Consider the following 12,242-nt stretch of genomic DNA (forward strand, 5'->3'; position numbering starts at 1 on the left):
GCTCATCTACTCATCTTGTCATTTGCCCAGCATACTCTTATTAATACCTTCAGGACAGACCCAAGACTATAGACCCAGATTATCTGTAACACCCACCCTAGGGGAATGCCAGAAATGGGGACATGAAGAAATGATACACGTGAGAATGAGCATGCAGAGAGACTGTCTGTAAAATAGAGCCCCAGCATATGAAGGCTCAGGACAGCCTCAGCCAAGACACAAGACACTAGGAGCATCAGCCACTTAGTGGATGCTTGTTGGTTCCTGCCTGTGTTTTCAGTGGCTGCTGTCACAAATGGCTGCAAACTTAGTAACTTTAAATAACACACATTTATTATCTTCAACTTTTGGGAGTCCTGAGTCTGAAATGAGTCTCACTGGGCTGAAATTCAGCAAGATGTTGGCAGGGCTGTGTTCTTTTTGGAGGCTTGAGGAGAGAATCTATTTCCCTGCCTCTTCCAGTTTCTATTTTGTGTGTGTATGTATGCATGTGTGGGTGTGGGTGTGGGTGTATATATGGGTATGGGTGTGTGTTTTGGGGGTGTGTGTGCATGTGTGCATGCATATGTGTGTAAGCTAGAGGTGGACATCAAGTGTCTTCATATCTGCTCTCCACCTTATTTTCTCACTGAACTTGGATCTTGCCCCGTTTGGCTAGAGTGGCTGATCACCAAGTCTGGGGAATCTTCCTGTCTCCACCTCCTTCACACTAGAATTATAGGTATGCACTGCCATGCCTAGATTTCTATATAGGTGCTGGCAATCCAAACTCAGGTCGTCACACTTGAGCAACTCAGCCCTCTCTCCAGCCTCCTTTTCCAGCTTCTAAAAGCCTCCTTCATTCCTTGGCTCTTGGCCCTTCCTCCAAGGTACATCTCTCAGCCCCTGCTGCTATTGTCATGGTTTCCTAACTGTAGCATCTCTGCCTTGTGCTTATAAGGATCTTCATGATTCCCCTGGGCCAAAAGAAATAACCCCGGTAATTTCTCATCTTCAGATCCTTCTACATGATCTCCCCACCAAAGCCATAACCAGACAAGCAACTCATCCAACAGGCATCAGGGGTTGGGGCACAGGTACTGAAGGCTGTTATTCTGTCCACACAACCCAGAAGTTCAATATTCAAAGCTAGACAAAAAGAGTGAAAAAATGATTCAAGAAGTCATCAGTGGACACCCAGCTGAAAGGCACATATCTCAGGACTTAGAGAGCCTTTGCTGTGCCCAGGGCAAAAGTGCATCAAAGGCATCCAAAGAGAGGTTGATCATCTATGCCACAAAACCACAAGAGCCTCAGTTTGATTCCCAATACCAACATTAAAAACAAAAAACAAAAAACTCTGCAATCTCAGAATAGGGGAGGTGGGGAAAAGAGGGCCCCTGGGTTTCACTGGACTTCAACCTTGCCAGATTGAATTGATACACTCCAGGGTCAGGGAGAAACGCTGTTTCAAAAAAGGAGACAGAAGTTTATGAAGGCACATATCTGTAATCACAGTGCTCAAGAGGCAGAGGCAAGTGGATCCCTGAGAGTTCCAGGTCAGCCAGGCAACATTGTGAGGCCCCATGTCAAAAGCAAAATAAGCAAAAGTAAAGTGGAGAGTCAGGCAGAGACTTCTGGAAGGCACACACACACACACACACACACACACACACTCCAAAAAAAAAAAAAAGGAATGTCACCCATAAATGATCCTGGATCAGGACTGGAGTTTCCAGCCCCATTACTGACCACCAGAAGTCATCACCATGTCACCATGATGAGCATCTTCATGTTTCCCAGGAAAAGTATCTCCAACCACTGCTGATATTGCCTCACCAAACATGCCTACCGTGCATCCTTTCTCAAACAAAACAAAACAAAACAAAACAAAACAAAACAAAACAAAACAAAACAAAACAAAACAAAACAAAACAAAACACCCTAAGGGGAGGTGCTACATCAGAGTGAGATAGGAAACTAAGAAGTGGGAGGCTGAAAATCCAGGGCATTTCCTGTACCATCAGAGAGGCGAACACTGTCTGACCCACGGCAGGGTGTGTATCAGACAAGCCATGACAGCCAGGCCTGACCAGGCCAAGGTCAGAGCACACAGAGAACAAACAGAAGCAGCAGGTTTTCTGGGTGTTTTATATATCAGTAGGAATCTAAGCTATGACATAACACATAGAATCCAAAGAACTCTCACACAAATACAGTTTTACCAGAAAATGCAATTGCCAGCTTCCATGAGCAGGGCGGTCACGTGTAGCTCAGTTGGTAAAATGCTACACGAGGCCCCACATTCAACCCCCAGAACCCACATAAAAAGTCAAGCATGACAGCTCACTCCTGGAATCCCAGAGCTGGGGAAATGGAGACACAGATTCCTAGAGCTTATTGGCCAGCGAGCCAAGAGGGAGGGGCTAGAGAGGTGGCTCAGTGGTTAAGAGTATGACCCAAGTCTAGTTCTCAGCACCTACATCAGACAGCTTACAACATCCCATAACTCCAGCTCTGGGGCATCTGATATCTTTTGGTCTCTACAAGCGCCTGCATACACACACACACACACACAAGTAGATAATTAAATATGTAAATAAATAAGTAAATAAATAAAATCTTGTTTTAAAAATGGATGGCTTCTGAGGGACAAAACTCAAGATTATCCTTTAAGCTCCACATGACTCATGCTCATGTGTGCCTGTGTGTGCACATACAAATACATATGAACTCATGCACTAACAACATATAAGTGATAAGACAGGAAACACTGGCTGGTGATTCGGGTAGAATCTATGATATTGGGAAGATAAGGAGGGGCCAAGTTAATGTTCTGAGAAAAAGACAGAGAGAGAGAGAGAGAGAGAGAGAGAGAGAGAGAGAGAGCACACTCTTACAGCAGGGCATGAATTTGGATGATGTATAAAACTGACAAATGGAGAGAAACTCTGTGAGTTGCATGTGGCAGCCTCTGAAGAAAAGGGTAGACGCCATGAGCAGGGTGTGTGGCACAGGCACTTTCTAGGTCTCTTACTCTTTTGAGGACTGTGAATGTCTGAGTTCTGTTAGAAATCTTTAAAATTCCCAGTGCAGAATAAGGGAAGGATGTTAATGCTCTCCTGAGAAAGGAGGCTGTGGTGGTGCCTGGGTGAGATGCCCCCTCCGGCCTCTGCAGGTCCTCTCTGACTTCGGCCTCATTAAGTCACAAGAAGGCGATGATCTCTATGAAGGACATGGAACCTGTGGGAGGTCCTTTAAGGCCATGCAGCCCTCCACCTGCCCCAGTGGCTTCCACCATAAGAGCGAGCAGGGTGGCAGCCAGGGCCTGGAGAACAGCAGGCACCTGTCACTGCTCAGAGTCCTCCCAGCAGGCCTGGTGGCCTTGGTGGAGGGGTCATTAGAGGAAACAAAGACCTAAGTGGGGAAGCAGTGGGGACAGTGCTCTGCGTGTGGACTTGAGTGTACTCCACCCTCGTGATGCCCCCTCCAGAGATATGGATCCGGGTTGGCTTGCTGCATTAGCCAGAGACTCTGCCTTATAAGGACTTCAGCTCACCTCTTCAGTCTCTGACTCAGAAAAGATCTCAAGAGTAGAGTGCAGTCCCTAGAGAGGTGACCTGGAGATCACAGAGGACATCATCAACAAGGCACAAACTCCAGAGTCCAGGCATTACCTCCTGTGACTCCATCTTTGTGGAGTCATCTCACCCCATGGGGCTTCAAGATCCCTAGAACCAAGAAGGGGTTGAGTAAGGCCCCCAGGAAACTTGGGGTTCATGGTCCAGATAACCTCAGAGCTCGGTTCTTTTACAAAGAAAAGTGAAGGGTTAAATTAGCAGTCACTTACTGGACCTAAGATCTAACTCAGTAGACGGACTGCTTGCCTTGCAAGTAAGAAGCCCTGGGTTCCATCACAGCACAAACTGGGTGTGGTGGTGCATGTCTATAATCCCAGCACTCAGGAGGTAGAAGCAAAAAGACCAGAAGTGCAAGGTCTCCTCAGTTACACAGAAAGTAAGAGACCAGTCCGGGCTGCACCGGAGAGTGTGTTCCCTTAGGAACAATGAGGTAGGTGACTTTCCATGGTTCCCAATACCCTCTTTCAAAGGGTATTGACTATCAAGTCATGTTGGGTCCTGACAAGTCAAAGAGCTCACTGGAGATGCTGTTGAAACACTAGAACCTGGGTGGCAAGAGATCTCTGTAATCTCTTGTGCACTATCTTCCTCCCTTCATTTATTTATGTGTGCATGTTCATCTTTATGTCTCTGTGTGTGCATGCACACATGTGTGCATGTGTGCGTATGTGTGCCACAGCATATGTGTAGAAATCAGAGGACAACTCTCAAAAGTTGGTTCTCTCTACTACTTGGGTTCCTGGGGCTGAACTCAAGTTATCAGAGCTTGGTAGTAAGTTCCTTACCCACTGAGCCACCGAGGCAGCCCCAGGAGTCCACTTCTTAAAGGAAGGCCTTTGAGTGACAGACTCGAGCCCAGCAAAGAGCAGGTTATTCCCTGCATTCTCCACAGAATGAACCTAAGCAGTCCTGCTGGTAGTGTGACAGAAGGTGTGTGTGTGTGTGTCCAAGGCTACTCATGGGAAAATGCTAATTAAACAAAGAAAATGGGCAGGTATATGAAAAACATCACTGTTCATGGTAAACACCCCAGAAGTTACACCTTTTGACAACTGCACCTGCTTTCTAGAAAGATTCCATGTTGCTGGGTTCCACGGAATACATTTTGGAGAATACCAGCCAAGCATCAGGAGCTCCCGAGGGCTTGTGCATCTACAAAACCAGTTTAGAACCTGAATCTTTGCTATTCTTCATCCCACAGCCTCTCACCCAGTTTTCAACCCAAGATGCCAGCAGGATGGACTCGTCCTTTGGTCCTGTACCAACCAGTGATTTCTGGTATTCACTCAAAGCATCTTTATGTTTTTGGATTTTTTTTCTTTTTTTTTTTTCTTTTTTTTTTTGGTTTTTCGAGACAGGGTTTCTCTGTATAGTCCTGGCTGTCCTGGAACTCACTTTGTAGACCAGGCTGGCCTCGAACTCAGAAATCCGCCTGCCTCTGCCTCCCAAGTGCTGGGATTAAAGGCGTGCGCCACCACCGCCCGGCTGTTTTTGGATTTTTAACATGTATCTTTATTTTTAATTTTATGTCTCTGGGTTGTATGTGGACATTAGTGCATTGCCTTCAGAGACCAAGAGCATTGGACCACCAGGAGCTTGAGTTACAGGCAATGGTGAGCACCTGCTGGATGTGGGTGCTGGGAACCTAACTCTGGTCTTTGCAAGAGCAAAACATGCTCTTAGCTGCTGAGCCATCTCTTAGGCTCAGCCCCCACATCTTTGTTTTTTATTTTTTTAAAGCTGATTTTCTCACATGAGGAAGAATCTTGGGAAATGGGGCTTAGGTGTCCCAAATTTTCTGGTTCTTTTATGATTCCTTGTTTTTTTTTTAAGTTTAAAAAAAAAAAGCCTTGCACGTTTTTGTGCCACACTACCCTGAGAACCACAATGTTCCCCAACTTCGTTCTCCATCCACTTGTTGAGTCTAAACGTCATCTCAGCAGATCCGCTGGAGAAGGGGGAGGAGATAGCTTCTCGTGCTGCCTATGTGCTTCGGGGGCATCAGATGATGAAGGTGATCTCAGGAGCATCCCTCTGGCTCTGCAAACCCCAGCCAGGTGAGTCAGTAACCCATCTCCCTTCCTCGATTCATCCATCTGTCCAGCATGGATTTAATTAAGCAGCGGCTCAGAGTCAGGAACTGGACTAGATACTCAGATGTAGTGATGAAGACAGACTCTCTGCCCTCCTGGGGCAAACAATCCAACTTCTTAAATGACTACTTTCCTGACAGGCCACTGTGTGTGGTCCTGCAGGGCAATCTCTGCATCAGGGTTGCTGGCCAACAGGGGGAATGGGAGCTGAGACCTATCCACTGCTCCATCGGCCAAGTGTCCCAGTTCACTTGTCCCGCTATGTAACAAAATACCAGATGAGTCATTTATAAACAAAACAAACTGGTTCTTTAGTTTTGGTTTTGGTTTTGTCAGGAACCTGGAGCCTGGGGAGTTCAGTGAGATGCCTGCAGTTTTTATTGTCTGAGAGGAAGGGTAACTTTGTACCTTCCAAGATGGCACCATGTTCTAGAAGGGAGAAAAATGAGTCCTTACAGCGGGAAGGTAGAAGGCTGAGCAGTGCAGCCTGTTTCACAAGGGCCTTGCTCACACCTATGTAGGAGGTGCCTTTCTGGCCCAATCAGCTCTTAAAGGGCCCACCTCTTAATATCACCACAGTGGCAACACCTGAGCATTGGAAGGGCCCTGGTCAAACCACAGTACTGTGGTCAAAAAAACATAGTGGCAAGGGTGCCTCGTCTACCTTCACACAATCTGAACCATGGGAGCTCATGATGTTATTGTCTAGTCTCAGTGCACCTGAGGCTGAGACTGTGCCCCACACACGGTTATAGCTCAGTAAGTAGCCGCTCAATGAATGACTAATCTCTTACACCAATAATAGTAGCTGTCTCAGGCAGTGGGCCCCACTTTCCCTAAGGCATTAAAATTAGAATATGTGGGAGGTGGGGATAGAAAGGAGATAAGAAAAGCTCCCAGAGACTCTGATGCTCCCCCAAGGAGGCAACCCTTCTCCCCATTTAGAAACCCATTTTCCACAGGGAATTCCAAAAGACTTCATTCCCTCTCCTCTAGGACGAAGATGCTCTCTGTATCTCACATCGATCCTTACATATGTAAAGAGATACAAGGACAACCAGGGAGCTTGGGTCAGGACCTTCCTGGGACTCCTACCTTGGAGGCCCCACATTGCCTGAACCGATTCCCCAGGCTTGGCACTCATGTACCCTGGGTCAGGATTTAGGCAGTGTCAACCTTGCAACTTGCTGCCTGTCTCAGGTCACCATGCCCCTGCCCAGCATGAAATTCATAGCACAAAACTTGTATCTCATCCACCTCACCCTCTCTGGCAAACCGGGCTGCCTGGACCTTGGCTTTTGCCTCCTCTATTTATGTGGGTTGTCCCTGTGTTGGTTGATTTTTTATCAGGCTTGCAATGAGTGCAGTTGTCAGAAGAAAAACTTCAAAACCTTTGGGGTAAATAGAGAAAGGTTGGAACCACAGCAATGTGCTACCATCAGATTAATGACTCCTATGTCCACGAAAGCCCAGTGAGTGCCTAAGCCTGAGGTGCCCAGCTCTGTGCCCGAGGCCACAAAGGCGTTGACTGTCAGATGCATCCCAGCATTGAGGGAAGCCACATCCATAAGGAGTTTTTGAGGAAGGACAGGGTGGGCAGCCACAGCCAGACACGTGACTTGCTACCCAATCTGATCACCTAAGCCCACATGGTGGAAGATGACTTCTACCAGATGGCCTCTGACCTTTGTGTGAGTGTTCTGGCACAAACACACCCACCCCACTCAGCCTCCTGAATGAATGAATAAATAAATGAGTGAGTGAGTGAAGTGGAAATTGCATTTAATAAGAACTAGGAATTGGAAAGCTAACAGAAATAGCAGTAACAGTAAACACAGCATCTCCCCAAATCCATGACCCACCACACATTCGGTTTCTTTTTTTGTCTTAAAGGGATTTTTTTTCCTTGATTATAAGAACTATATTTATCTACTAAAAGTAGAAAATAAAACACAGAAGTATGTGAAAAGAATGAAAATTGTTCCCATTTCCACTCTTGTGTGGATGTGCTATTTGTGTCTAGCTCATTCATGTAGACTCAGGGACGAGGTTGCCAGCATGGCCCGAGTGGCCCAGATGCCATGAGAACATCCCTGGCACTTTGCACCCAGGGTAAGCTCCCTAAAGCCACCTCTAGAGAAGAAACCTGATTGCAGCTTCCACATTCTGAACATCACCCACCCCAGACCACCCCTGACCTTTAAGGCTCAGAGTAGAATTTGCTTTCTGTGTTGGAGGAACCTCAACACGCATGGTGTGCCATGTGACTAGTCAACAAGTCCCGAGTGTTCTAACAACAAACTATTTCTAATCTGATCAGCTCTCACCGCCTGCTCAGAAACCTCCTTGGTCTGTGTCATGAGCCCCTGTCTAGAAGGATACCATCACTTCTGTCGCCTCTGCCTTCTTACTTCCTGCTTTTATTTCTGGTGTATCCTTTTTACAGAAGCCCCAGAGATCTTTAGTGAAAGAATCATTGCTTTATCATCTTTAATTGTGTGCATGTGAGGGGATATGCACATATGAATGCAGATGCCCAAGGGCAGAGGAGTCAACAGGTTTTTTTGTTTTGTTTTGCTTTGGTTTCTCTAGAGAGAACCCTGGCTGTCCTAGAACTCACCACCTGCCTCAGCCTTCTGAGTACAGGGATTAAAGGCTACACCACCACACCCAGCCCAAGTCAGCTTGTTTTAAACAACACTTTTTTGTATCTGTTTTGTGTCTAGTCCACACAGTGGACCGTGCATTTTTTAAGTGCTTAGTTTTTTACTACAGTGATCAAGTAAATATGACCATACAATACAAATGGTACCGGAAGAACGAAAGTATGTATCAATAAGCATCATGTATTTGTTCCTCCTGTGAGTGCCGTTAGTGTTACCTTAGCTCTAACTCCAGGCTGCCACAGGCCTTCAGCACCACGGACAGCTACCAAAGCACTTGCCACAAAAAAAAAAAAAAACGGTTCTGTGCTGAGCACAAGGGGTGCAGCCAACAGAGTGGGTCAGACTGAAGAAAGAGTTCCGGCTCTCTGAAAAAATCTCATGAACACCCCCAATACAAACTGAAAATAGGGCAAGATGGTAGCTTACTCAAAGACCTCTAAAAAAGAAAAATCCACTGTGGAGGCTTGGAGGATGGTTTCCCATGAAGGTCTGAATCTGGATCCCCAGAATCCATGTGAAAGCCACATTCTGTAGTGTGCATGTCTCATCTCAGTACTCCCATGAGAAGACAGGAGATAAAGACAGGAAAATCCACAAAGGCTCATGGACCAGCTAGCCTGGGATGCACAGAAGCAAACTGCTTCAAAACAAAGTGAGGACAAACACCCAAGTTGTCCCCTCATCTACACACTTATGCCATGACACGTGTGTGTGTGTGTGTGTGTGTGTGTTCTTGCCTGTTAGTGCAGTTAGCAACTTTTAAAAGCCACTGTGTAACTACAGTGGAAATATCAAGTATGGGCCAGGAAGATGGTTCCGTGGATAAAACGTGCTTGCTGCCTGTACAAGCCTGACCACCTAAGCCTGATCTCTGAGGTACACATGAAAATAGACAGAGAGAATCAGCTCCACAAAGTTGACCTCTGACCTCCACCTGTGCACCATGGCATGTGTGCCCCACACTCATCACACACCTACACACATTAATAATAATAAAATAAAAAGAAAGATGTGGCTTGAGAAGAGGGATGCAGATGAACAGAGCCCATAGAAGTCTAGACTTTATCTCAAGAGGTATGAAAAGCCGCTAGGATGTTATGCGATGAACAGAGACTTAGCAATAATTTCTTCAGTGTCTTCTCCTGCATTGATACCGATGTACTATAGGATATTTTTCTCTCAGGATTTTACTTTAATTTTAATTAAATGTGTATGTCTGTCAATGGGTATTTGCATGTGAGCTGGGGACCCATGTGAGGCAGAAGAGAATGTTGGATCCTTTGGAGCTGGAGGTAGAGAAGGTTGTGAACTGCTTGGTATGAGTGCTAGGAGCTGAACTCAACTCCTCTACAAAAGCAACAAGTACCTTTACCTGTTGAGCCGTCTCTCCAGCCTCCAGGATATTTTTCCTTTACTTTCCAGCAGGTAATATCTTACATGATACAAAATTGAAAGTAATCAACGAAAAGGTGATTTTTCCCTCTATTTTTCCCTGAAGTGAGCAACCAGTGTTATTCGCTTCATATGCATATATACAGGGTTAAATCTGCCTAGAGAGTAATACATGCATATATATGCATGCTTCACCCATGTGTCAGCACTGTGATGGTTTGAATACACTTGGCACGGGGAGTAGCACTGTTAGGACACATGGCCTTTATAGAGTATATGTGACCTTGTTGGGGGGAAGTGCATCACTGTGGGAGTGGGCCTTGAAGTCCTATGCTCAAGTTAAGCCCAGGGAGGAAGAGAGCGTCCTCCTGGCTGCCTGCAGAAGACAGTCTTGTCCTGGTTGCCTTTGGATCAAGATGTAGAACCCTTGGCTCTTTCAGCACCATGTCTGCCTAGATACTGCCATGCTTCCCACCATGATGATAATGGGAATTACAAGCCAGCCCCAATTAAATGTTTTATTTTATAAGAGTTACCTTGGTTATGTTGTCCCTTCACAGCAATGAAACCCTAACAAGCACCTAGTTTTTTTGTTAATATCAATATACCTGGAGGTTCTTCCATAATGAGTGTGCCTTGAGGACCCATTGTCTTGTGCATGCTAGGCAAATGGTCTACCACTGAGCAGCATCCACAACCATCCGTAATGGTTATACAGCTTGGATTAGCAGTGGAGAAATTTACGCTGTCCAACAGGCCCTGCTATTATTTGTAAAAATAACTTTTTTCTCCAGATGTGATTGTCATCTCAGAGGCTTATTACTGAATATACTCACCCTTTCTAGTTCTTTCTGAGCACTAGCTGGATGGTTCAACTCAGCTGTTCTGGCTCAAACTCCTCTTTAAGCTAACTGATTCAATCTGGCTTCTCTTGACTTCTAACCAAATTGCTCTGCTTGGCCTCATTCTGGCAATTTGTTCTAATTTTCTGAATCCTCCTCCTCCTCCTCCTACTTCTTTTTCCTTTTAAAAAAAAGATATTTATTTAAAGTATGTGAGTACACTGTAGCTGTGTTCAGACTCACCAGAAGAAGGCATCAGATTCCATTACAGATGGTTGCGAGCCTCCATGTGGTTTCTGGGAATTGAACTCAGGACCTCCAGAAGAGCAGTCAGTGCTTTTAACCACTGAGCCATCTCTCCAGCTCTTCTGAATCTGTGTTTTCTGGCTTCAACTGTCTCTGCTGACCTGCACTGAATTGCATGAACTCACAAATGAACTGACTCCACAATGCTTCACTGTGCTGGACTACACTGGACTGCACTGCCCTGGACCGCACTGACTCCCCACTGACAGAACAGACCATCTCTTCCTGCACTGCTCTTAAATAGCTTTTCTCCTGAGAGTTGGGTATATCCTATCTTTGATTCATTCTCTCAAATCTTTCTCTGACTCATCACTTTGTCTGTCCCTCAATTAGTTGCCACTGTTTGGCATTAAAAGTGTATACTAAGGGCATGTCTGTATTCCAGCCAGAAGGACTAAGGTGTGTTGCATGTCTGCATTCCAGCAGGATCACACAGGCCTAGAAGATCTTGGGCATGATCAGAGCAGCCACATTGCTGAATTAAAATTCCTCTATGATTATTTTTATGATCTTTTGTTTTGTATGTTTTTCCATGTATATGTATGTGTGTTCATGTATGTGCTGAGAGTCATAAGTATGTAGTTGCATTGTGTGTGCATGTGTATGTGGAAGCCAGAGGACAACGACATGTGTCAGGATTGGTCTACCTCTTTTTCTTTAAGAGAAAGTCTCTCACTAGAGCCCGGGGCTCACCAAGTAGACTAGGCTGCTGACCAGGAACTCCTGGGGATTCCTTTTCTACGCTTCTCCATCTATCACTAGGATTACAATTTCATGCTGCCACACTTGGCTTTGTAAGAAGATTTCTTTTTAAATTGTATGTACTAGTATGTGTCTTTGTATGGGTATGTGAACATGAGTACAGGTGCCAGTGGAGTCCAGAGATGGTATTGGTTCCCTTGGAACTGGAGTTACAGGTGCCTGTAAAGCACTTGATATGACTGCAGAGAAGCACACTCTAGTCCTCTGCAAGAACAGTAAATACTCTGAACTGCTGAGCCACACTCCAGCATCTATACTTAATGTGGGTTCTGAGAATCAAACTCCGCAAGCACTTTATTGACTGAGCATTGCCTTGGGTTTCATGATCTTTTCTTATAAGCTGTGGTCTTGCTTTGGGTCTCAGTCTCTAGGATGTTCACAGATCTTTCTTTGCATGTATCAATATTCTCCAGAAAGATAGAACCAGTAAGATAGCTGGATAGAAGATGGAAGGAAGGATGAATGGATGGATAAATGGATGGATTAATGATGGATAGAAGACAGGCCAACAGATAGACAATAGAGAGATGAGAAGGAATTGACAGTGGCAATTGGCAGGCA

General features: G+C 45.5%; 1 protein-coding gene across 1 annotated transcript in view; it reads right to left on the bottom strand.

Annotated features, from left to right (window-relative positions):
- Nucleotides 1-10,969, bottom strand: part of Med27 (mediator complex subunit 27) — a 214,507-nt gene extending 203,538 nt beyond the window's left edge. The window contains exon 1 of the mRNA XM_085835065.1: nt 10,857-10,969. Within this exon, the coding sequence (XP_085691191.1) occupies nt 10,857-10,879 (23 nt within the window). The 5' untranslated portion in view covers nt 10,880-10,969. The remainder of the gene's footprint in view (nt 1-10,856) is intronic.
- Between the last annotated feature and the right edge of the window lie 1,273 nt (nt 10,970-12,242).

Source organism: Mus caroli, unplaced genomic scaffold (assembly GCF_978045245.1).
Source record: "Mus caroli unplaced genomic scaffold, Mus_caroli_1 scaffold_2, whole genome shotgun sequence".
In the NCBI taxonomy this organism is placed as follows: domain Eukaryota; kingdom Metazoa; phylum Chordata; class Mammalia; order Rodentia; family Muridae; genus Mus; species Mus caroli.